A 27,049-nucleotide genomic window follows, 5' to 3' on the forward strand; every position below is an offset into this window, starting at 1 on the left:
TTTATAATTTATTTGAAAACCAAAAAGGACAGTTGCTCATAGGTAGAAACTCCCACACCCTATCTTTTTAAAATCAAGGAGTTTCCCACTTCCATTTTAGCATTTTTTCCTTTCTCAATTAAACTTGACACTAGATCCCTGATAAGTGACTGTCAAGCAGGAATCCTTTCTAACTATGGTAATTGGAGTAGCCAAATTTGAATTTGACTTTTCAAGAGGTACTTCCATGGACATTATGTAAAAGCAATCCTTTTATTAATGACTAGAATACTTGAAGTAGTATCTCCCTGAGTTTCCTGCAACATAGCAGCAGCAATGTTAGTACATATATGTTATGCAATAATCTTTAAATAATGAAAAAAATCATTAACTCAAACTTCCAACTTCATAAATAGCAGAACTAATGGCAGAACTGAAATTCTGGAATTTTCTCGCCTAAATCAGCCATTTAAAATCCACCTTCATTGTTTAAATCTTGTTTTCATTTAGCCTCAGACTAAAAATAAATTTTGAAAGATCAGAATTGCTGCAGCCAGATATTCTAAGTTTTTGAGTACTTCTCCTTAATGGATGATTTATGACCCAGACAAATAGAAACAGAAGATTTTCTGCTTTTTGTTTGATGTGACTGGCTATGAGAAGGGTGGCTCCACCTACCCACCCACCCAGTTCTTATGCAATTCTTGGTAATATCCAAAAAGGAAGCAGTATCTGGGCCTGTAGAGAGAGACTCTGCTCTGGTGAAGATGAAAAAAGACATAAGTATAATTTGGTGGGGCTCAATTTAATCAGCTCAGTTTTGGTTACCTAAATTGGAGCTGTGCAAATCTTAGCTCTGCCATGTTTTGCTGACCTGATGAATCCTATGATTTTATTCCTGAAGAGATCATTTTGATCACAGAGCCTGACATCCTGCACAGCACCCATCAGATAACTCAGCAATTCCCAGGTGAGGAATTGCTCAAACCCTTAACCTCTCCCTGACCTGCCATATACTTTTTAGAAAAATACCACACCCTGCCTTAATAACCTGATAACCTGACAGAGTTTTCACAACTTACTTCAAGTGGCCCCAGAGTTAAAATTTTGATGAGATCATACTGGAATCTTTATCTACAAATTTTCTCAAGTAAAGCACCTTTACTTTCTGGCCATGTATTATCTCTTCAGAGGGCCAAATGCTCTAACTCCATCCGAGTAGACATACTGAACTAATCCAGTCCTAGTGCGCTCATTTCTATTCGAAGTTCCATCTGGATATGAGACAAAAACTTTGCTTTGAGTGAGACAGAGCATGGGATCAGGCTGCCTGGAGAGGTTGAGGAGTCTCCTTCTCCGGTGGTATTCAAAACCTGCCTGGATGTGATCCTGTGCAACCCGCTCCAGGCGAACCTGCTTTAGCAGGGAGTTGGACTGGATGATCTCCAGAGGTCCCTTCCTGCCCCAACTATTCCATGATTCTGTGAAACATACAGTAAGTCCACAGGGTAGCGAAGAGGTTAATATTACACACTCGGTGAGGTCAAGCTCCAAGAACATATAACAAGCCATTATGTAAAAAATTGCCTGAATTTATGAGTCACTGCATTTATGAAGGAACTGATATGAAAAAGACAACTTGGCAAAAATAAAGAAAATTATTTCCAGCTTGAAGTTTTGCAATCTTTCAGTATATCAAGGCTCACTTACTGTTATTACTATCCATGTTGTGCAATGTTCTAAAAGTCACATTTTTTCCCTTGTGTATGCATAGAGATGTCCAACAACCCAAGGTATTCTTCCCTCATAGAAAATAAATTAGAAAGTGAACATAACTCAGAATAACATGCAAGATCCCCTCAAGTAGAGTGGTAGAATCCTAATATTTTTTTTCAATATTTTCCTTCTAAATAATAAATCAAGCCCCCTGCATTTTTCTATATGGAATGATACGGTGCAGAAAAAGCTTGTGTGTTTATATTTCTCATATAATCACAAAAATGTTCTTCTTAGCACAGCACTAAGCTATGACAGGTGCTTCCACCCATAGATGAAACAAGTCAAACTTTAAAGTTTCTTTATTTAAAGCTGGTCAGTTTGTGAATGCAGTAGTCCCTAACTTTGATTATGAACCTGAACCTGTACCATCTAAGGGTAAGATGTATCAAGTTTTGAAGATTAAGTTTTCTCAACTTGCTGACATTTTTCACTTCAGTCAGCATTCTGTCTTGTAGTAATAATTTCATCAATTAGCACGGAGACAGGCAACATGAAGGGATTCGGGGTTGAAATGGTTAAAATGGAGCTCATAGGGGCATTCTCCTAATGACTCCCCACACTGTCAATTTTTAGTGCTTAATGTTGTGGCAAAGGCACTTACAGCACAAGAAACAGGTCACTAAGTGAGATTTCTGAGCATCTTTCAGGAATTGCCCAGTGCATACAGCTAAATTCAATTCATTCTCAACAGTTCTATTGCAGTAAGACTAGATAACAATGATATTTAAAGGCAGTCAATCTCAAAGGTTTATTTTAAAGATTATCTTCTCAAAATAGTTTATATGGTGGGGGAAACTTTCCTTTTTTTAGTAACCTAAACAGAAAATATCTTATTAACTAAGACACAGCCTAGCAATCATTTTTGCTTTCAAATCTGAGGACTTAGTGGAAAATCTGTGGTTGTGCAGTGACTGTGGGCTCTCAGACTGCCCAGGATGGACAGGATTGTCCAGAAATGCTCTTTAAGTGTCCTACTGCTGACAAGAGAATCTACCTGTTGTATCCAGCACAGCAACTACTTTTCTTTTACTGTAGGAGGTTTTGCACCTGCAGACAAATGGTCTGAGTCACTCATTACTGTCATGAGCTAAACCAACATTGTAAAACCTTGACTGTCTCAGGTAGCACAATAAAGTGATCAAATAATCCAGTCATGCACTATCCTTTCCAGCATAAGGCAGCCACTAATAATGGTTTTGCTACATAATGCCCTATTTTAGGTATACACACATACAGAGATTTATGTATATTTCATATTAAAATAACGGCAGGACATTGCTTTAGAAATCATGGTTGTCTCTGCTTCCACCTGCAAATTTTGACATCATGTCTTATAATTTGTCCCTATTTCTATTCTGCATCTTTCATCTTTTGCTGCTGCTGAGCTCACTCATAACCAAATCATCAGCAAACCTCACTATCACCTAATCCTTCAGTATTTTCCTATGGAGGAGGAAGGAAAAGGAAAAGAAATAAAACTATCCCTTTAAAAACCAAAGCATTTAAGCTGCTTGTCAGTCGTCTTCCTGACAAGGCCACTTGAATGTATTCAAGAATATTTGCATAAACGCTCACAGTGAGTTCACCGTGGCAGCTAGTGCTAATGGTACATAAAGTAATTTAGTCACTTCTCTTAGGCATCTTGTCAGGGTGATAAGCACCTCCTCTTTGCCTTGTTGCGTATTAGATCATTAGATAATAAAGTGTTAGAGCATGCAAACTGACAGGGTCTCAGGGACTATCATTTTTCGAGGGCATTGCGTTCTGCCAGAGAAGAAAAAGAATAGAGAAATTGATGCTGCAATTGGCTTTACATTCTTGTAAAGACATTCAAAGAATTGGGGGAGAAAAAAGAATTTTTACTTTGCAATGGTACGAGAGTTTTAACCAGAAACTTTGCAGACATCTGCAGTCATGGACTTTATGCTGGTAAACTTGAAAAGAATTGTTGCAAACCCTGCCCGAATTCTCCCCTTTCATAATTTCATCACTTAAAGTGCATTGGAAAGATTTTGCTTTTAAATTTGACACCCTGGGATGAACTACGAGCTGAAATATATTCTACTGTTGGGGTCTATTGGCTCTTCACTATACATCTTACTATAGATATATATACTTTAGAAAGGTCAACCACATCGGCTTTCTGGTTTACCATAAATATAAAACAAGTGAGGATCCAACTATTTGTAAATGAAAAAGTGATAATTATTGAAAACCACAGATTAGTGTGGCTTACCCCATTTATACCACACAGAGATGGATGAAATAAAAGGCCTCTGCCAGCTATTACTTTTAAAGATAGATATATTTATTTGAAAGACGAGCTTTTTAACCTGCTGGTTTCAAGCACAGCGTGTGGATACAAAACCATGATCTAAGGTCCTGGTTATACTCAGAGGAAAGAGCTACGAAAAGGAACTTTCATTTTACTGTCTGACGAGCAAGATATAAATAGAGATATGTTGGGTGTCCCAAAAATAATCCAGGCTACCTGCTAATGAGATGGTAAAACCCAAATGTGGAGACGCCAGGCTCCTGAGTGGCTCAGGAGGTGCAGTTTTCTTTCCAGCTTTTTGGCACCCAAACTCTCTTTTTGGTGTTGCATAAACTGCAACTCAATGTTTAAGAGCAGTGTGTCCCAGCACAACTCTGTAAGGAAAAATAAGCTGGATATTGTCTAACTAAACTAGGCAATCAACACACCTTCTTGCTACATCCTGTCTCCCCTTTTCCCAGTCCTCACAAAGTCAGGCATTCATCTCTACTGCCATCAGATATTTGTGTTAAAAAGTTAAACACCTAGGAGAGTCCACAGGAGTACATTTGTCAAGGGCATATTATAGTTAGATCCCAGAATTTACAAACCTACGATCAGAAGTTGCTCACCAGAGCAATGAACCAGAGACAAACTAACCATGAGTACGTTCGCTTCCCATCTCCCCGTTTACGGACACTGCTCAGGTCAATCTGTCCTTCCCCTGAGGGAGGCAGAAAAGCTGGGAAGAGGAAAGGCAAACAAACTGTCTCTTTGATATAATCTGAGATAAAAATTCCAAAAACTGAAGAAAAATAATATATACTTCGTGACTCGAACTGAAAATAAAAATTAATTTCCATGGAGGAAACTGTCATCTATTCCAATGGGTCTAAGGTTTGTGGAGGCTGCCCAAAATTCAAGAGCATTAAGCCTTTTCCTTTTATTTTTGTTTCTTTTGCTAAATGTTTTAGATATCCAACAGCATCATTTAAAACAGTTACTGGATTTTTTTCCTCCTTTTTTCTTGGGCTCACATGTGCATAGAATTCCTGGAGAGCTGGATTGAAGGGTTTAGCTTAAAAAGAAAGACTCCACCAAGCCTTTGGAAAGAGAGCAATTTTGTAGTGTGAAGGTTGCTATTCAAAAGTAAGAATTTACTAGCAGTTGCTTTATGAGGTTACTTGAGAGGTGCCTGAGAAAGTAGATTAGAAAAATCACTTTTCCCCCAAAAGGTACACATGGAGATATTTTGCAGATGTTGACTTCTAATATCAGCACAGTAACTAAGGTGCGTGTAAATGTCTAAGCAGAACGTTACCTTTTTTTTTGTTTCTTTTTGCTAACAGAATTCCTCAGGTTGTAAGAGTGGCAATGATATCTGTGGTAAAATGAGATACTACCTTGCATGAGAGTAAGAGCATTTATGTAGGAGAAACTAAGTACTTCCTTGACCAAAAGTATGCACTGAGAAGACTGAAATGGGGAAAAAAAGAAAGAAAAAAAAACATGCAAAAATATGGCAACTACTTTAGTAGGAATATGAGTGAAAGAATAGGAGGATTTTTTTTTAAAGACTAGACTTAATGGAAAGATTACAAAGTTGAGCCGAGAGAAGTTTCCTTTTGTAATGTTCTGCCTTCTGCTAATTAATAAAGACAGAGTTCGTACATTCCTTATAAATTTTCGGTAAAAATTATGACAGTGGTTTGTTTATTAAATTAGGTTGTTGGCAGGATGAAAAAAAATTCTATAACATGAATTATGACTGAAAATGGCTCATAGCCTACATAAAAAGTTAGAGCTAAATAAATACAGATGTAAGTTATGTTTATATAATGAGAAACGCTGCTGAGCTAAGAATTCTAGGTTAGTAAGTGTGAACTACAGACCCGATTCTGCAAACACTTATCAATACCCTCAGCTTCTCTGACACAAGAAGCCTCATTGATCCCAACAAGACCATATGTGAGCATAATCTTAAATATATGCATAAGTGCTTGCAGGACTGATGCCTGAAAGCATAAACAGAATAAAAACTATTTACAGAGGAATCCTGAGCAGTAGAAACCCACACATTTTCCCATCTCTCAGCATTAATAATTTCTTTTAACATATCTAGTTAACATTTTTCTGAGTGGCATTTGCTTTCCCAGAGAAAATTTTATCTGGTTTCTTCAAACTCTTTGGAAAAATCTATTTAATTATTCATCAGATCCTTGGCAAATATTTGTGAAACAAACCAGCATAAAGGACTGATGCCTTCTGCACTCTACTACTTCAATGGGAGCTGAGGGTACACATCTCTTAGAGGGAGCAAGCACCTATTGAATTTAGGATTATAAACAGCTTTGAAGACAAAGAGCTATTCTACCAAGCTGGAACAGAGAGAGGGGAGTGATATGCCCTCTGTTTTTGTTTTGTTTTTCAGCAGTAGTCATCAGCTTTGAGGACAAAGAGCAAAACAAAACATTAATCAAATCCAGATTTTTCAAAGCACATTTGCACTCAACAACTCCCATTTTAAGCACCTACAGTCACCAGCAGATGTTCCCTTCCAGGACCAGCTGACCCTACAGAAGAGATTACTGTCCCCCAGGCTACTTCCAGCCACGTGCCCTCATCCCACCCTTGCTGGGGTTTACTGTCCTTTCAGAAAAGCCAGACAAATTGCCTTGCACCATTTCTCCTTCAATCATTTCAGCAAAATAAGCTGGATTGGCAAAGAGTGATTATTTAAATCACTCTTAATGCAAATGAACTTCATTGGACTGAAGGAGGCCAGGGAGCAAGCAGACAACCATCTTAGCTGGCACGTCCATGGTGAAGAATAGCCTGGAGCAGGGAGGAGAGACAAACAGCTGTGACATGCAGGGAAGAGCAATGTCCTCAGCTGGCACAGCTGGAGCCAGAAGAGAACATTCATCCATGGCTTGAGTAAGCAGATGGATTTCCAAAAGGGCTCTGCTTTCATTTAGGGCAGTTCAATCTCCTAGAGAGCTCAGCACCCTATAGATAGAAGAAATCCAGTCCAAAATTTGGATGCTGAGCACTTCAGAAAATATGCAGGATGCTTTAGATGTACAGTCAAAAATCAAGGCAATGATAAAAAAAGATCAGACTCCAATTTTGGGTGCTGAATAGATGGAACCAGCACAAAAAAAAAAAAAAAAAGAAATCACCACACTCCACTGACACACAGGACAGACTTTGCACCCATGTTTGCTTAATGGTTTGTCATTTCAGTGCATTTAGAGCTGACCTACTTGAAAAATTTCCCCTTTGATCTGGAGGCCAGTATCTTTAAAATATCCAGCCCCAAGGGTATAAACTGTTACAGGACAATTTGAAACCAGTAGCCAGAGACACAAACCAAACAAATCCACATTTAAAGTAGCAATGCCAACCAATGAAAATGATATGCCTACCATGTTCCAGATAAGAAGGCGTACCTTCCGAGGGATCGAGTCTTCGAGCTCTCCGCCCGTGCTTGGAATTGTTGTGTACAAACATATTGTCCGACACTGCCAACACATGGCCATCAACGTTGACTGTTGTAGACACCACGACCTGCAAGCACAAGAGCAAAACATAGGAAAAAACTGGATATATCTGTATGTTTTTTAAAAAGCACAGAGTGTAATAAACTCAGTTAAATAAATAACAGCTGGGAGCTGTAGAAAATTGCATAGCTATTTCGCATAATAACTGGTGCTTATGCTGTACAAATCTAACAAGAGACGCTATTGATGAGTGGGTCTTTGGCATCGAAAGCTTTTGATGCAGTTTTAAGTCAAATTGCAGAGTTTGTAGCTGCATGGCAGACAGCACACTGTTAACCATCATTTTAACAAGAGGATCTTTATTAAGTATTTTTTCCCCTATACACAAGGGCAGCTGTGTTTCACCCTAAATTATCCCTCGGTTTCCATGCTGAAGTAGATAGAGCTGTTGACGTTGCAAATGAGAATAAAAGAAAACAAAAGTGTATTTTGTAAAGTTGTAATGAGAGTTGTTGCGTGCCTTACCCCCACCATTCTCTGCTGCCATCCCCTCAGTACGGTCACTGCAGGTTGTTGGACTTGCCCAAATTTCTCCCAAGCTCTATCTTAGGGAGTACGTATAGGTATGTTTGTGTACACATGCACGCTTGACAGTGGGGTCTTGATCTGGAGAACACAACCCTATTCATCCAGTGTTAGAATTATTTGTATTTCTCAACTTATCTCAATGTCAACACCTGGGATTTGGTTTGAGGTGAGGGAGACAGAGCAGGACTGCACTGGAGGCAGGATCCGACACTTCTGGTCCCCAGAGCAGCCTGAGATGGGAGAGGAGCCAACCCAGCAGGGGAAAACAGGCAAATGTTGGGTCCAGAGTAGAAGACCCAGCTGCTCAGAGGTGTCCAGAGGGACCCTTCAAACCTGAGGCTCAGTAGGCACCATCATAAAGGAAATTCCTGTTCAGGCTGAGGGCACCTGAGCCATGAGACATCATAGAGGAAACAAGGGGATGCATGGGACAAGTCCCTTGCAGAGCTGAGAGCCCATCACACCAGGTCTCCTCCTACCCCATTCAGACCAAGCAGTGTCAGACTCCCTAGCTTTCATTCAGCCACCCCTCCCACAATATTTTCCCAACAATGTCATTCCCAGTGTTTTACCCCAGCCAAAGATTTGGCCTTCAGCTGGCTGCTGGTTTGCCAGAAGCACGCATTGCCTTCGAGAACTTTGACTAAAACAATAAGAAGAAATGACCTACACTTCTCCTTACATTAAACAGGGAAAGGGATTAAAGACTGAAACCCACAGAGATATGTTTATTCATGCGACCTCTTACAACCAAATATAATAATTGTCTGTTAATTGCAGTTTCAGCTCCCACCTCATGCTTCGACATGTGAAACAGCAATCAGCAGCTCCTGTTTAATCCACCTATTATGTTGACTAATTAACTTTGCTCGACAGTTTATTTCTTCCTCCATTATCAGCCCCTGTCAGCCGCAAGCACACTGCCGCAAAGGGGGACCTCAGCCCTTTTGATTGATCACCGATAGATTGACATGCAGATTAATTTAATTAGAATCACCTCACTTGAGAAATGAAAGACAATGGCAAGGGGGCTAATAGATCTGCTCTTATAATGAGGCAAGCCTCCAGAGCCACGGCAGAGGATTTCTGATTTATTTTGCTGAATTCCCCAGTTGCTCTGAAAGGCTCTCGCTTTAATTGTTCTTGGTTTTGAGAGGCTTTAGCCTCTGAAGAGGTGAAATGCTTTACAAGGATTGGCAAACATTGGTTCAACTCTCTCAGGAAGCTGCTGCCTCTCAAAGTTGGTCAAATGGGGACACTTAAAGGATCGCTTACAACTATTCAATTCCATCACTTGAATTGGATGGGGGGGGGGAAGAAAAAGTGAAAGAAAAAATTTTCTACCTATTTCTGACCCCTGATTAAAACACTCAAAAAGTAAGCAAAGCTGTTAAACTGCCTATAGCCCATTCCTCTTTAAAAAGAGGAATACAAAAGAGAATAGTTTATATTGAAAGGATCCTAAACCCATCCCTCAGAATGGCATTCCAGGCAATAGATTTTTGTATGTGTTTTAAGTGGAAGATATTAAAATACAGAATAAATTATTCAAGAGCTCTTATAGATGGAAATTTCAGGAAAAGGAAGCACCAAACACTACAGGAAAATTTTTCTGAAATCAAACTAAGGGGAAAAAACCCTAAGCCCTATATAGAAAATTCCAAAAGGGATTTCAAAAGTAATTTATCTATTGCATTCCTGAGGGATAGAATAAAGTTTATAATATTTTCAATAAAATATGATCTTATAGTAAGTGGCTCAGGGTTTGCAATTCTATTTGTGCACTTGCAACCATTGTAAATTCTTTGCAACTGGGATTTTGAGCCAAATCCTTGGCATCACCTGTCACAGCTCCATGACTTATGCTAGCTCTTATCTTCTTCTATGGGACTGATTAGATGCATATGAAAATTAACACAATTACAATTAATAACAATGGCTACAAGATAAAATATTTTCCTCAGTTCTAAAATGCTGTAAGTACACACAGATTTCCCACTGAAGCTGATCAATCCTGTGCTGAAACCAAAACTTTTGAACATTTCTAGAAATAGGATTCCAGAAAAATAATGAGTCAAGAGTACTAACAGTAAGGTAGTTCTCAAACCTGTGAAAATTCTGTATTTAAGTAGTTTTTGGTATACACGCACCTTTCTAGGGAAGAACTTGAGGAGAAAATCCTGGCAAGGTTTTATGTGAGTAAATCTACATTTAATTCCCCCCCTCAGGTTTCCAAAACTGTTGATGCAACATATTTTGAATTACTTAACAGTGTCTTCCTACCTCCCTCCTGAACAGAGAGTTTGATTTACTACAAAGAGACCACATTGGTGTGGTTCTTCGGTGTCGTTAGCAGAAGAAACTATAAATGGAATCCCCAAGAGAAACTGTTTCCAGTTGCAGGAAATGGAGAAAAAAACCCTCTTATGTGTCTGTTTGAAAAAAAGATTATTCATAGTGCACCTGTAAGAAGCAGCACACCCTTACTGCTCAATTCTTTAAATGAAAATTCTCATTAATAGAGGAATACTGAGCATACATGGCACTAACAAAATATTAATGCCTCCAATTATTAACAGAGAAAAAAAGCACCTTGAATATTGTGTGCCACAGTTACCTACTTGGATTGCTACAGAGCACTTAACATACTTACAAGTTCAACTCATATTTTTTAATCTAAAAAAATACTACAGTCTCCTCATTTTGATTTTGAAATGACTGGGATATGTTCAAGTTAAAGCACATGCTAAAACTAATTTGTGGAGAAATCATAAAATTAGGGGGAGGGGAGAGCCAAAGTATATGTGGAATAGGCACTGAGGCATCCTAAAACACAGACTGTAGTAAGAGGGAAAGGCACACTACAGTTTAATAAATGATTAATGAGGTGCTGACACATTAATGTAAGCACGGGGACAACCAGGCCTGCCAAATCTCAAACCTTTCCAAATTTTGTCAACAAAACACAGTTTTAATTTGGGACAGGCAAACATGGAAAATGATTTTGAGCTTTAGCTTTAGCCCTTCATAGATTTTGAATTTAAATCCTGTATCAACAGCAGGGGAGACAGAGGTATGAAAGAAACACATCAGTTTACAACTTTCTTCAATGAACTTGGCACTATCAACCACAGTAACGTATCCCAGCTCTGTGAATTATTCCTCCTGCCATTAAATAGTTCAGTTTGTGAATACTTTGGGGCTTAGTTGGGGTTTTTTTTTAATATTCAGAGACCAGGAGCCTGGAGATCAAGCTATTTATCCACGTTTAGCACTCGGCCTGTTTATTTGGTATAGTACCTCACCTAATATGTCAAAATTAAGCATTGCACGACTCCTCATTTTTAACCACAGCCCATTAAGCTTTGCTAACTGATTAAGACATAGCATGTTCCTTGTGCTTTCAATTTTCTCCAGTGTATGGTGAAGGATCTGATATTTTTGCAATGTCTGCAGCAGCCAGTGGCAAAGGCAGAGAAAATCTGGTTAAGATGATTTCCAGGTTTGAAGTATGTCATTAGTGTTAAACCTGTAACTCCAGTGGTAGCAACTCTTCTGAAAGATGTAAATGGCTTGAGCATATCTTTATTTTCATCACCACTTGGTGACCTCTTCCTGCGATGTATTGACTTCTTTATTCTAGTAACCAAAAATCACTCCCAGTTTAACAAGACACTCAAAAAGGTGCCAAACTTAAAGCACATAAGTACAATACACTCAGTAATTTTGCTCACGTGCTCAAGGACAGGCCGAGCACTTAATTACCTTGTTGAATTGGGCCACAGCTCTCACTGCTATTTTCCAGTCTTCCTTTTTTTTTTTTTTTTTGCCTTTCCCTTCTCTGGGGATGAAGCCTTGCATGTCCAAATTCCATTATCTGGGATTCATGAAGCATCATCTCTGTCTCTTATGCAAATTTGCAATAAGACACAAGTGGCTTCAATTCAAACATGAGTGGCAGCATCCCATGGAGGCAAACGAGCAGCCTCGGCTGCAGAAGAGGCTGTGGTAACAGAATCAAACAGCATGGCAATTTCTAAGTGACTTTCAAGGTTTTCATAATAAGTGAATGTTTGGGGTTTTACACAGTGACACAGCCTGAAAAGTTTTCTCTAAATTAAAACTTGACATGTGTCAGTTTGCAAGCAGTTGTGCTAAAACAAGAACAACAAGATAACTAGGGCACCTGGGTTTCATTAATTACAATAACATACAAAACTGTTTAGATTGTATGAATGAGTTTTTAGTTCTGAAAAATAAAATCTGGGCAGAGTTCACCCATGACACCATCTACTTAGTAGTATTATTATTACAACTAATTGGGGTGCTATAGCCCATCCCACCAAGAACGATGACTTATTGTGATGAAGAATGTAAAACCAGACTGAGCATCTGCTCGATGGGGTTTCTGGAATAAAAAGGCAAGGTTGGACAAAGGTGATAACACATGATAACACCAAATGTTTTGTGCAATTGGGTTAGTGAAACAGAGAGAGTAAATTATTTTCTCAAGGACAAGCAGGGAGTCTGTAGCGCAGCTGAAAGCTCAACTCAGCTGTGTGAGTCCCTGCATAGTACTTGACTTCTCCTCCCTGACTGTCTCCTTCTGCTAATAGAGACACAACTAACACAGCCAGGGCCAGCACTGCTCCAGCATGCAGTTTTGCTGGCACTCCACACTGCTCCAGTTGTCACATGCCTGGACATCTCAGACATACAGAGAAATTTATTTCCTTCCAGGCCCACAACAGCTTTTATGTTAGACTTATCACACTCCCACATTTGCACAGAAAGTTCGGGATAAAACTTCCTAATTCATTTCTGTTTGTGAGTCTGAATGAAGTTTCACACACAGGTCGCCTGAATCAACACACACTCTGCCTCCTCCCTGTACTTTCTTAACATCTATTATATCATACGATAATCAGACAATTCCCTGCTGCAGGGGAAAAACCCGGCCCTAAAATTGACTCAGAAAGGAAATTTTCTGCAGAGCTGGTCCTCAGATAGTGCAAGACTCATGTCCTTGACCCTTCACTGCTTCTCCCACCAAAACCATAAACTATGTTCCAAGAACTACTAGCAACTTTTGGGGACTGACGTGTGACAGACCGTGGCCAAAAGTTGGACAAATCTCTGCGCAGCTTCGAAGTCCAGCACAGATAGGGGAATGAAGGAAAGAAAAGTCTCTGGGGTTTGTGTAAAATGAGTATGCTACTATTTAATAATTATCTGGAAATATCTTATCTTTATGTTTTTTAACCAGAATTTTGACATCATCATTAGAGACCTTGTAAGTCACTGGCAACATTTCAAAGGTAGCTGATAGCAAACCCTCCACTGACTTCATAGGGGCCCAGATTTCACTTGATTCCTACACAACATTGCCTCAAACATCTAGGAGCATCATATCATTGAGATACTATATGCATGCTTTGTCCTTTTCACCCTAAGAAATTATAAATGAAGCCTGGGCTCTGTAGAGTCCAGCTGTTTTATTTTAAGAAGTCTATTGCTAAAAGAGCAACAAGTTCAAACTTTAAAAAAAAAAAAAAAAAAGGAAAGAAACAAAAGCATCTATTGTAAAACAATAAGCCTGGGCACTGAACAGAATGCTGAGAGCTTCAATACCACCCTGTATTATAGTAGGAGTGGTTCACTCGGCTGAAAGTGATTAATTTCTTGAAAATGCTAAGGTCACACTAATTGACATGACCTGTGTAATTAAGCAGTCTCTGTTTACACATGGAAAGCTCAACTGCTGTGAAGCTGGGTTTGTATGACAGAATGTCTTTACAAGTCAAGAGATCAACAACCTTTCCTATGTCCTACCTACCCGCTGACACAGGCTCCTGATTGCTGTTCTGAGAGAACACGCAAAGGCATCACCATATGAAAATCAGCCTCGAGCCTGGACGAGCACAAACCCAGCAGAGTGTACATGTTGTGAAGCAAGCTCTGACAGGCCCCAGGGGTGACTGCTCGGACTAAACCCCTGTGCTGCTGAGAGCCCTTTTTCCACCTTCTCTCTCAGTGATAAAGCCCTCTTGAATCACAGGAGAAACATGACGGAGGGAGGAGTGTGGGGTGAGAAGCCGAGGGCTCTGCCTTGTAACGCTAGCTTTTATACTGATTAATTTAATCCCTGTGGCCACATCTCCTCATTTCTGCACTTCTATGCTCAGGGACAAATAACACCCTTCTGCCTTCCAGCGTTGCTGCAATTAAGCAGTTCAACAAAAGACATTCCACATATAAATAATATTGTCATTTACATAACATTTAGCACTTTTATTGAAGTGCGACAATGCTGGAAAAGAAGCAAACAGGGTCCTGAATCACTACAGAAAGCAAATGTATTTTGGAGTTGTCTTTCTCTAGAGACCCATGTGGTCTATGGAACAAATCTCTTGTTTCTTCCTCAGTACCCCGAGGCAAAGCCACGCTGACAGGCTCTACCATGTTTTCTCCCTGTGCTATATACACTCCTCCTACCAAAAGAGGAGGTCCTTTGACTCTCTACCCCATATTTTTATTCAGCACATGCTCAGATAAAGCATTATTGTCACAGTTAAGGGATCATGTCTTCAATAAAAGGGTTGGGGCATCTATTTCTCAGTATTGCCACCACTTCACACTGCTGCCAGCACTGGCAAAATGCATGTACAGACTGTCTTCCTAAGGGACAGCAATGTTCTTGATCCCAAAAGCAGTCGTGGATGTAGATGTAGCATAAAAAAATGTCTTTGGTCTTCTGAAGCTGTGTTGATACTGCAGCTCCCAAGTGCCATATGCTGCAGCATTGGGGAATACCAGACCAAAACATCCCAAGAAAGATACACCCAGTGGTAGCTTTTTCTAAGTTCTGACTAGAGGGATGGACCTTCATCCCACTGATGCACGTTTGAGTCTTTACCACTGCTAAAGAGTAACTGCTGATTTTATTAATCGCTCTTACACCCTATTCTGCCCCTTCCAATAAACATGGTGCTCACTTAGTGTTTCCATGAAGAGAAATAGTTCTCCAGGCAGAAAAGAATGTCTCAGAGTCCCATAACCAAAAACAACAGTGAGGTCATTTTGATTTTTTTTTCATGCTTTCCCTTCCGGTGGAGATGACATTATCTTTAAGAGTTCTCTTGTCCAGAGCAAGAAAACCCAACTACTTCCCGCCAATTCTGCTGTGACAAGAAGTCCTCGGGCAATATTTTGTGACCTTATGTTTTTAGCATCTTCCAATGAATTACTAGATTAGTTTGGGTCAAAGTACTTCTGTCCCTAACAGCTGCTGATTTTTAAAGGAGGAAGCGTGTCTGACTGACCTGGAATCGACGCATGTCTCGAGGGTTTCCTGCATTTTTTAGGCAATTTTGGTTACATTTGAGGAAAAATTTCAAGAAGAACCTGCGGATAAAGAGAAACGGACATTAATGTCTTATAAACAGTCTTATAAACAGTATTACTATGTGACATCTGCACATTTGGTCCAACAAAGACTTATTTATGTTCATATTCCCAACTCAGACAAATCATCCCACTGACCATCCAAAGAGGAAGTGGAGCTTGCATGGGCCCCAATCTAGCAAAACATGTAAGCACACCCTAAATATTTACTAATTATTACTATTTATTATTTATTAAGCATTAATTTCATGTTTCTGTTGTGTCAGAGCCATTAAATTTTGCAGTCAGTCCCTCTACCACACTAAATGGCCAGGCTCCCTGTGCCATCCAGAGCAGCAAGGAACAGACACATAATTCAGCACAGCAAAAAGAGGACAGAAAAATGTCAGATACAAAAGTTCCCTTATGTATAAATGAGGTTTTGTTTTACAAGTTCACTGTCATGTGCAAATTTTGATTTAATACAAAAATACTGAAAATGTTCCATACAGTTGAAATCTCCCTTCCATGATTAAACCCTGTTTGTGAATAAAATTAATGCTCAAATAGTGGCTAGTGGGAGCCCAAATCCCTGAGAGGAGAAGGGGGGAAGTCTTGGTTAAAAGACTGACTTCATGGAAAAATGAAATATTTTTAATGCAGTCTATTTCCTGACCATACACAGTTCACTGAAGTAGCTATATGACCCTGACATATATCTCTAAGAAAAGACATTGCATTTTACAAAGCCAAAGAAAAAAGCAAACATTTCACTGAAAATATTTCCTTCAGTGTTATGCATCAGTGGACTGTAAACTCATAAAGACAAGTCAGTGAATAATCGTGGGTCTCAGATTCCAGGCTTCCTCCCTGAAAGCCAAAGTTTATCAGCCTTTTGTCCAAAATAAACTACAGACTAAGGTCTACTAAAGCTCAGCCGTGCAAAGTTTAATCCTGCAGCAAGTTCAAACCTCAGTGTAACCAGACAGCAGCATTACACATGCAATAACCACCAGTGACTAAGCAGAAGTTAATCTGCCCTGTTCCCATAACCAGGAGTGGGGTGGGGTACAGTTTGATCCTGTTTTACATTCAGTCTGAAAGCATCCCTCCTTTAGCACCCAAACTGAACACTAGGTCAGCAGAATTTGCACAGACTGCCACCAAGAAAGGCAACACTGCAGGGTAAACAGCTTCAGAAAATCCGTTTTTGATGAGCAGCATTCTTTGCCCTGCTCTAGTTGTGATGCTGCCCCCCAACAAGGCAAGTTTTGGTGCTTGCTGCTCCATGTCAAAAAAATCATACTAGACAAATGTCTACAAGGACAAATTGAAACTCCAAGGGACTGTTTTCATTAAAGAAATGCAAGGTAATTTAGAAGGATTATAAAATGTGATGCTTGGGATTATCAAGGACTGGATCTCCTGACCCAGGGAGTCCCTTCTAGACCTGAGCTTCTAAATAAGAGCAAGCAATCAACACAAAATAAACAGCCACCACACTTGAACACGGGTTTGGAGGCAGTGTTTGTTTACACTAAAATAAAGAACAGTGTTAGTCATTGCATTTTCTCATCAAGCAGCTTTTGATATTCAACAACGCAAAGGTGGTGCTATTTGTTGTACGTGTATGTGTCTTTTTAAGCCTCTAATGGCCAGCTGTGACAGCCTGACTCAGATTGTGTAGAAGGAGCTGTCAGCACAAATCTTGGCATCTCGAATCCAGACAACTGCTTGCCACCAGGCGAGGGTTTGTGCTCGTGCCAGAATGGATTTTGAGAGACAAGCAAATAGGGTATTAATTCCGCCAAAGAAAAACGAAAAGCGGGGAGAATTCAGGATCTTACACTTCAGATGATGGCTTTCCTGTCAACAGCTCGTCATTTAGCTCACAAGCTATGAAGGGCACGGACATCAGATCCCTCTTGCCCTAAGCTGGCCCTGTCTTGCGAAACGCTGGCAGGATCCAGAGACCACCCCTCTGCGCGACATTGCTCGCTGAAATAAAAAGCCTGGCCATCTGTTGGGAGGCAAAGACATCCCTGTCAGCTGGTGCCTACAGCCTCGAACAGGCCCTTATGTGGCAAAACCTCTCAGAGCCACTCACTCTTTGGGGAGAAGCTGGCGCTGCCCTGGGTTTACTGGGGGATTTTGGCGGCTTCACTGAGTTCCAAGCCCAGCAGCCTTCCCCCTGTCTGCTGCAGCCCTGGAGCAACACCTTGGCTCCAGGGGGAGCGGGGACATGCAATAGTTAGAAATATCTGTGGTGACAGGCAGTGTCAGCCATGCAAACGTGGCAAGCACCTTCATGGTTTGGCTTTGCATAGCACACAAGTGATGGCTAATGAGGGTTGGTGGGTTGATTCAAGCCCCCCCCCCAAAAAAATCGAAAGCTCTTTGTGAACCTCACGAAGTTTGAGCTCATGCCAGTTCAAAGGCTTGGAAAATCACTAGAAAATACAAGAGTTGGCTTTTGGATTCTGCAAAACTCTAACCCAAACTTTCAAAGTCTAACTCCATTTGCACTGTGCTATATCCCCCAAAGGCTACAGAAGTGTCACCAAAATAAACTGCAGAAGAAATGAAGCTCATCTGTTTAAACCTACCAAAAAACCTCAGGCAAGCAAGCAAGCAAACAAAACTTCCTTTGAATTAAACCAACTCCAGAAAAAAATTAACTTGAAAAAATAACTGTTTTCAGAGGAACCCCAAGCTTACACAGCCAAGTTCACTCACTGCATTTTAAGCAAAAAGTCACCAGTTTACACAACACATTCTGCCAAGCGCTGTATTTTAATTCCACTGAAAGACAAAACAAACTATAGGCTGCACTTTGTTTAGGAACACACCAGAGCTGGAGTCCCCCCGGCTACACAAAAGCATCCCACACATCCAGGCGAGAGCCGAGCGACTCCCGAGCTGGCACAGCACGTGCCGGCTGACGGTCTCCCCCCACTTTGGCAGGAAGGTGGATGAGAACAGATTAAGACAAGGGTAGAGCAGAGCATTTTGATTCATGGGGTTCAGCCCAGTCTCTTGGTTCCTGCTTCAACTGCTTGTTCAGGTGCCTTCATCACCTCGAGTCTGGTCCTGCCAGCCTTGCTCATTAGCAACACTTCACTCTGCAAATAGTTCAGATTTAGATTGACAGGACTGGTCCAGGAGAAGTGCCAATAGAACTGAGCTCTTTGGAAGTATAAACCTCCATCCCCGTTTGTTTGCATCTAACTTCTTCACAGAGGGTTATTTTTTTCAATTCTTTCTCCACATTTGGCAGGGCTGTATAGCATTATTAGTAACCACAGAGGATATATAGCACTAATACTAACTACTGGAGTCTGAAATTCATTTCGAAGATGAAAAAAATGTGCAAAACACAGGAGTCTCAATAAAATCTTCAACTTTAACTCTCTTTCCAAACTTATGTGATTGCTAAATACCCGTTCTTCTGCCACACAAGACTCAGTCATCAATTATATTTATTGCTACCATTGAAGGTTTATTTTTTTTGCGTGAATCAACCAAAACATATTTTCTGACTCCCTTCCTGACTACTAACATCCCTGGTGTGAAGAGCATTTGTGCATATGGAGCAGAGAAATACAAGCCAGCTCCATGTGATTCAGCTCAATTCAGAAACTCACAAACTTTTACTGTCTTACACAGGTATTAAACCAAAGGGCTCCATGCTCCACCCCTTATCCTACAGACACATGGTTGGAGGGTATGGGAGTGAAGTTTTGGGGGAAAACAGTTAATTTTAGATTGCATTTAGGTGTGCTAAGATGCAGCTCAGTGTGGGCTGCAAAAACTACTCGAGGAGTGAAATTGCTGAGCAGTTAATCCACGCCATGGCACTGCACTACTACAAATCTCTGAGTAACTGCAAGGTCCAGTGTAGAAATACAACCTTCAGCTAAACACAAACTCCCAGTCTGAATCAGGCCCCAAATTAATGTGAACTTCTCTCTGCCAGGCTCTAACAAATGGGTTATTGGCTGTTCCAGGAGTGTTCTCCCCTTTTCTCTCAATTTGACAGAAAATTCTTTTTTGGGGATGAAGATTTTTTTTTTTTTAATAAAACTGCTGCATTCCCTCAAAGATTTTGGTGCCTCTACTCTCTGCTAAGGAGGAACTCTACCCCATCCCTGATTGCCACAGCTGCCTTCCCATGCTGCTGCTTCCAACTCCTGACACCAGCTCCCTTCTTGCTCCTGCTCCTTCCATGCTTGGATTCTCCTCATTCCACTGACAGATCTAGTGAGCACACTACCAGCTGGAGGTCACTCCACTTGTATAAAATCCTCCCTGCCGCTCACTGCTCCCCTACTGCCCATCACACTGCAAGCCTTTTGGGTTTCTGCAACACCCTCCCCAGCAGCATCCCACTCTTTGCCACTGCTAACTACCACAGGGATTTAAATTAAATACACGAGAGAAATGGAAATTCTAGCAATGAAGATGTAAAAGGATTTTCCCCTCATACTTTTCTTGCCACTACAAATTAGTACCCATGTTAATTAAAAATAACTGAAGAGTTAAATTAAAGAAAGCAGGCTCTGACATGATCAACGTTTGCTCTTCTGTCACTCCCCTGAATTTAAAGGAACTCAAACATGAAGGTTTAGCAGGAGGATTTTCTTGCCATTGCCACAATAAATAGGTCTGTGGAACGAGAAAAAAATAGTTGGAAAGAAGACGTGCTGCATTCCTGATGCTGAAGAAAAGCTTGTTTGTTCCTGATACATTGGAGAAGTTGTTCAAGAACAGTTCCTCCATGTGAAAATACGACAGCTGTCATGCTGCCAAGGTCAGCCAGACCAGTGGCTATCCAGAGAGTGAGTGCTGGTTATACAACTTAAACCTGGCTAGGGCAAACAAAATTGACAAAACACACCTTTTCTGAGGTATAAACACATTTGAGAGAAAAAGGGCAACTTTAGACTCCTGGATGAAACACAGCAGTAAGTATATGTGGGTTTGTAAAATTAGTAAAACCAAAATACATGGGCCACGGGGACAATTAGCAACTTTCCATCAGATAAAAGGATTGCATGCCCATTCTGTACGGCACACCAATTCAGCAGAGTACTAAATATGTGCATAAATTTAAATACACAAGCAGTACTGATGGAGACAAAGCTACTACTCACATACTTCAGCACCTCGAAGACCCAGCTCTGCTGTCAGCCTATGTGATACTACAAATACAGCTGTCTCAAACAACATCTGATGGGTATTTTAGCTGTGGTGAAAACATAGCATATCAAGAAGTATCAAAGCCCATCCAAGAGTAAGCCCTGTGTGTACTGCCTCTGTTATGTTTGCTTCTTCAGGGTTTTCTCTGCGCTTTTCACACACTCCTCTCTTTCCCAATCAATAACTTCTCCTGCACCTACTGGTAACTTGATCTAGTCAGTAATTTACCACTAAAATAATAATATAGAGAAAATGTATTGCTTAATGCAATTTAACTTGGAAAAGTAAATAATCAAAAGGTAGAGAGAGAAGGTTTAGATTAGATATTGGGAAAAAATTCTTCCCCATGAGGGTGGTGAGGCCCTGGCACAGGTTGCCCAGAGAAGCTGTGGCTGCTCCATCCCTGGAAGTGTTCAAGGACACGTTGGACAAGGCTTGGAGCACCCTGGTTTAATGGAAGGTGTCCCTGCCCATGGCAGGGGGTTGGAATTAGATGATTTTTAAGATCCCTTCCAACCCAAACCTTTCTATGATTCTACAATTCTATGAAATGCCTCTTTAGAAATTTCAGAAGGATAAAGTTGGTTTTTTTTCCTTTTCAAGTTGACTCTTCTAATCAAAACTCCTATCTTACAATGGAAAATTCCAAACTTATTAAAAAAATAAGCTAAAATATTTTTTCTTGAACAATAATTCCTTTAATTTTTCCACATTTTAAAACTTTACTTTAAGAAGCACTTTTTTATTCCCCTTTGCCAGTGAAAAATTGACAAAATAATGGAATTTCCTACACTATAGAAGGCCTGAGTTTAACCCAGCTCTACTAATAAGTGCAGAGAAAGGAGGGGGTGAATTCCTTAGCATTTAAGGTATGAAAATTCATATTATTAACAAGTCTACTGTTGCAGTTTTCTATTTTGGAGTGGGGTTTTGTTGGGTTTTAGGGTTTTTTCCCCTTAGACCTTTTCGCATACAACTCACTGATTATGTCAGGTACCCTATTCACAAAAGAATAATTGAGACTGATATTTACCAACATGAGGCTGCACATGGAAATCAAACACAGGCATGGGGAAAACCTCCTATTACCCACATGTTCACAGCTGGATTTTACTTGGCTCTTTAGTCAATAAACAGCAGTAGCTACCTTTTGTGGCATTTTTACAACAGGAAATTTATTCTGCAGAAGAGAAATTAAATGCCAGATACAGCCATCTAACTCTCTTCTAAACATAACCTCTTGAGTTGTCAAATATCCTAAATTAAGAAAAAAAAATCCTAAATCTGCCCTCCATGGATTCAGAGTTCTCACTGATTTAAAATGGAAGCAAATTCAGACATGCTTTTACGGGATGTTAAACAATTCACTGGTTTGCAAAATAAACAAACAAACAAACAAACACAAAGCCTAAACTCAAAGCCTGGAAAATTATTTATTTTACTAGAGAATATATATCTTCTTCCTGAACTGCAGAAAAGGTCCAAAAAAAGGCAACATGACAAGGAGAATAAGCCTCAAGCAGCTGAAATCTGTTGACAGAGATTCTTCAGGCAGTGCCATAATAACAGAAACAGAATAGTCTCCTCCGTTATTTTTGTGAACTTGCTCTGGCTCCTGGAGCTCCAGCACTGCCAGGGTTTGCTGTTATCAATACAGTAAATATTCAGCTCAGCACAGCAAATAGCTGAGGAGGCACCCACATAATCACCAAATCAGGAGGCAGGACTGCCCAAACCAGCCTTAAATTACTCATTGCTCGCTTCAGCAAGTGTTCCCAGTCACTTTTCCTCAGGTCTGTGTGTTCTGCACAGCGAAGCACAGCATATCAATTTTTCATCTTGCATCTTCTGGACTTCTCCAGCTCTCTGATACTGAGTTATAATGCATCAGAGAAATTTAGAGTAGTTTGGGGAAGTGTGTTTGGCATTTTCTCCCATGAGTGAGTTAAAATCCCAGAGAGACTGTTTTGGTTTATTTTCCCAGACTTTTAATAAGAAAAGAAAGAGATAACACCATCAAAAGACAACATCATGAAACAGAATTAAGAATGGTCCAGAGGCAGGTTTGAGTGCTCAGTTTTCTGTAATTTAATTTTGCCCCCAGGTCTGACTTTTTAATATTTTTTTTTTCCTTAAAGTAGTAAAAAATCTGAATTTTCCTATATCTCCTTTACTTGTGCCCAGCTCCATTATCTAAAAATTTATTAAATTTGAACTGCAGCTACCTTCATATCACATAAAAACAAAAAAGTTGGGAGGACTTTACACCACCTGTGTGCACAATATATACCATGTATTTGGTTTATGGCAGCTCGATCCAAGATATCTGAACGTACACACACCCTTTACACTGCCTTGACACAAACAGCACAGTGAGATCAGCAGAGGAGCACTTGAGCCCCATGCACAGCTCAGTTGTCAGCTTACATAGCACAGAAAACTCCCAGCACTGCCTTTCTTTGCATACTTTAAATCACAGATTGCTCTTTACAAGCTGATGGGCCAGTGCTTTAGCTGAAATTGTGACAGACTTTCTAGCATTGAAGTATTTTATTATCAAGTGAGTACAGCTCCACGACCAACAGAATTTATCCTGATTTATTTAGCAAAAACCCCAATATTTTATTGATTTGTTTCAGTTTAACCACTTTTCCTTCACTCTTTCCCTATTTCACTGCTGTTTCACTCCTCAAATACCAGGGCATAAAAGTGGGTTAACTATTTTTAATTTTTACTAAAGACATTAGACTTCAGTCGCTGGAAAAAAACTATAAAGCAGCTCTGTGGTCCGTCATAGTTCACACAATGCCACTGAATTAGCAGCCCTGCCAGAGTCATACTTTTCCTAAAAGAACCTCTGTTCAGCGTAAGTGATGACAGATAACAGCATTGCTGTTATTGCAACATGATATGAGTATTTGGTTGCCTGCTACCTCAAGGTAAACTCCTGTAACTTTAGCATGGTCACCAAAAAGCAGCAGCAGTATCAAAGTCAGGGTGTGTTGGAGAGCAGTGCTAATCCAGCCATCTGAAGCTGCTTTTCTCACAGCAAGCATGGGACCCTAAAACGTGTCACCTTGAGCTGAGGGTGCTGATGACATGTTTCTTTCATCAGCTTCCTGAGAAAGTTATAAAGATTCACATGGTGAATATTTCATGTGTGGGAAACACATTTCCCACCTTTCCCTGGATCAGGCACATGCAAATCACCTGCACGTAAAATGGTGTGCAGTCTGCTCACAAATACAATAATCAGTGATTCCTCAAACAACCTGACACCAACAATATCCTTAAATAACATCAACACACCAGTGCTATTGCCCAAATCTGCAAAACCCAGAGGGTGAAGCTGTTTAAAGGACATGTGCATTATACCCTCTGGCCAGAGTCTGAGCCTCTGAAGCACTGAGAAAATTTTCTGCACAAACAGACATGAAGTGCTACTCAAACCCCACCTGAACAGATGCATCCTGGAACGCTTACACCAGGTGTAGACATGGTGTAACAACAGCGTTCTCTCCTGAGACCTGGCTCAGAACCTGCTCGGGTTTGTTCTCAAGATTTTTTTTCTTTTTTTTTTTAAGTGGAAAGTGCTTTATGTTAAAAAAAAATTAAGAAAAAAAGTCAGGAGGTCTGTTTAGACTGACATGGAAATTATTTTTCACCAGATTTATGTGCAGGACTGATGGCCTGAAGAGTGAGAAACAACAAAGAAAGATGCCATTAGACCTCTTATTTACAATAACGTGTAGTGTACACCAGTAATGAATCAGAAGAACATAAGAAATGAAGAAAGGGATTATTGAGTTAATTCATGTCTCAAAAACACTAAAAATACACAACCCTAGAAGTTTCCAGCCCCAGAGAAATGCAACAGAAACTTTACACATGTGCAGAAGTGTGACCACGAGATGCTGACTCTGGACAAGCTCAGGGGCTCTCGGCTGCAGCTGCTCCACTGCCTCACCACCAGCAAGATATACCTTGCAAGACTGTGGGATTTACTGCTGGACTGACACTCCAGTCTCAGTTTTTGCATCACTAAATCCTCAGGAGAACTGCAACAGTGATGGACAATTTAGAAATGTGACTGTAAATCTCCTGTTCACACAATCCTGCTGTGAAGCTGGGTGGAACTTACCTCACCTGACCCATCTCAGTGATTAAAGAAAAGTATTTGGGAAGTGTCAGTATGGTGAGAGGTTGGTTGCATCCCCTCCTAAGACAACTTGGGCTTCAAAGAACAAATTAAATGTTTGCTTCAAGTAAAGTAGCAGCAGTGAAGGACCTTATGTGAGGGAGAAAAAAATTCACAATAACTTAAAGTTATTGAAAGCTAACTTTTAATAAATAAAAAACTAAACTAAACTGGGAACCTGGTCAGAGTAAGTGACAAAGAACAGTCTAACAAGAGATGCTGCTGGGAGATGTGATTTTACTTTTTGTAATGACCTTTCTTGGTTCTCTTGAAAAAAAAAAAGGAAAAAACAATTAAAAGGAATCTTTTAAATAAACTAGTAGGGTAAGTCTATATTTAGCTGTCCAGAAAAAAAAAATGCAAATGTATATTTGTATTTATACAAGAAGAGATCAAGTGCAAAATTGTGGAAGAAAGTCAAGTGCTGCTTTCAGCTCCTGCCCACAAGCTGGACATTCCATCCAGGGGTTCCCATTGTTTCATGATATTTAAGAGAATAAAGCCTTCCTTTCCTTTGCAGCAGGGAGCTCTGGCAGTGAGCACTGGATCCGGAGTATAGTGGCTATTTTGAGTGCTGGAAGGAAGCAAAAGGCTGTTTTGTGGAAAGGCGGAGGCACTTTGTTTGAGTTGTGCACGCGGTGGTTCAACAAGAGAAGATATTCCAGGGGTACTTGCAGGGAATCCTGAAATGGCTTCAGGTATAAAATGCTGCAGATCTTTTCGTGTCTGTAGGGGCAAGCAACCCAGACACTGTAAAATTCATTGGGATTCACCACTGGAGGGGAAAGACTGAAAGAGGAAGGGTAAAAGAGAGTTTCTGATATGCTAGGCAAGAGGATCACACTATATGTAACGCTGGAGATGTCATCAATAAATATTGCATATGTCTCCTACCTTTAATATGACATTGAAAGAGCTTAATTAACCTTAGAAATAATGACCTCGGCAGCAGACATGTAGAATCCAATCATATCTGCTTATATCACAAGTTTTGGATTAAGTACTTCAGAGCTTTTCTTAAAGCAATGAGCCTTGAATATGTAGGAAAAAGACTTTTGCTGATGCACTCTTCTGTGCCAGAGAGATGTGGAAAAGGCATTGTAGCCTGTAGCTACGAAGTTATCTCTTGCACCAGTCGGGAAAGGTGATCCAGCTAATAAGAATATTTTCTCTGCCCTTCAAGCTATCATCCAGTGAGGGTACCCAAGCTGAAGGACAAAACCCCAAAACTGGAGTAGAATTCAGATCAGGATGCTAGTGACAAGTTAGAACTGGAGCAAGGTAAGAACATGAGTTGGCTGTAATAACAAAAATTATGCTCACGCCACTGTGTACTTCGTTGGTTGGAATGATGAGAAACAGCATATTTAGCACGGAGTTCAACAGACCAAGACATTGTAAGGACAGAGGCACAGCATTAGATACACAGGGGAACAGGGAACAGCTACAGGCATCTTCCATGTGTGTTAAAACACAGACAGGACTTGGGATCTCTCCTGTTTTCCTGGGTGTCTGGTTGTGTCACCGAGATGCCTTTCTGTGTGAAAGCAGGGATGATACCTGTGATCAGTAGGATTTACAGCCACAAAACACAGAACATGAGGGTCTACAAAGTACTATATCAGCACTGCAGAATTATTACTTTTCTGTATCACTGCAGAGGACAGCATCAGCAATGGAAAAAAGGTTTACAATGAGCAGTTAAGGAACCTTGCCAAGCAGTCAGGGCAGACAGATAAAAGTTGTTGTTCATCTACATCTTACCAATGAAAGTTACAATTCAATGGAGTAGGAAGTACTTGCAACTTAACAACCTTTTACTCTTTAGTTCTATTTTATGTTCTATTGTTCTTCTTTTGAGAGCAATTGTGCTGGCAACTGGCAAAGAGTAAAAAGCATCAGAAAAAACCTTACAGCTGCTCCCCCTCTATCACCTCCCTGGAAAAAAAATAATTCCTCAGTAATGGAAACATCACCAGCAAATTTCACCCAAAATCTTTTTAACTGGACAGTAGCTTAAATCAAGAACTCAACGTGAGTACTGAATATTGATTGTTCTCCTTTTACTCAAGTCTGTAGCTCTGATAAAGTTCCACTAAAGACATAATTGCATAATAGGTAACTTAAAACATGTTATCATTTCTTTAATACATACATTTCAGTAAT

The 27,049-nt window shown here is 40.2% G+C and overlaps 1 protein-coding gene across 8 annotated transcripts in view; it reads right to left on the minus strand.

Moving 5' to 3' along the window:
- The window catches only part of EBF1 (EBF transcription factor 1), a 274,664-nt gene that overhangs the window by 85,735 nt on the left and 161,880 nt on the right, over window positions 1-27,049 (minus strand). For 4 of the 8 annotated variants that reach the window (XM_027718755.2, XM_027718750.2, XM_027718754.2 and 1 more), the window contains exons 7-8: window positions 15,426-15,507; window positions 7,465-7,582 (exon numbers count right to left, since the gene is read on the minus strand). In XM_027718755.2, the coding sequence (XP_027574556.1) occupies window positions 7,465-7,582; window positions 15,426-15,507 (200 nt within the window). Of the gene's footprint in view, window positions 1-7,440; window positions 7,583-15,425; window positions 15,508-27,049 lie in introns of all 8 variants that reach the window. The other 4 variants (XM_027718753.2, XM_027718748.2, XM_027718752.2 and 1 more) reach the window with 1 other exon arrangement.

Source organism: Pipra filicauda, unplaced genomic scaffold, assembly GCF_003945595.2.
Source record: "Pipra filicauda isolate LSUMZ 115617 unplaced genomic scaffold, ASM394559v2 scaffold3_size10097308_pilon, whole genome shotgun sequence".
In the NCBI taxonomy this organism is placed as follows: domain Eukaryota; kingdom Metazoa; phylum Chordata; class Aves; order Passeriformes; family Pipridae; genus Pipra; species Pipra filicauda.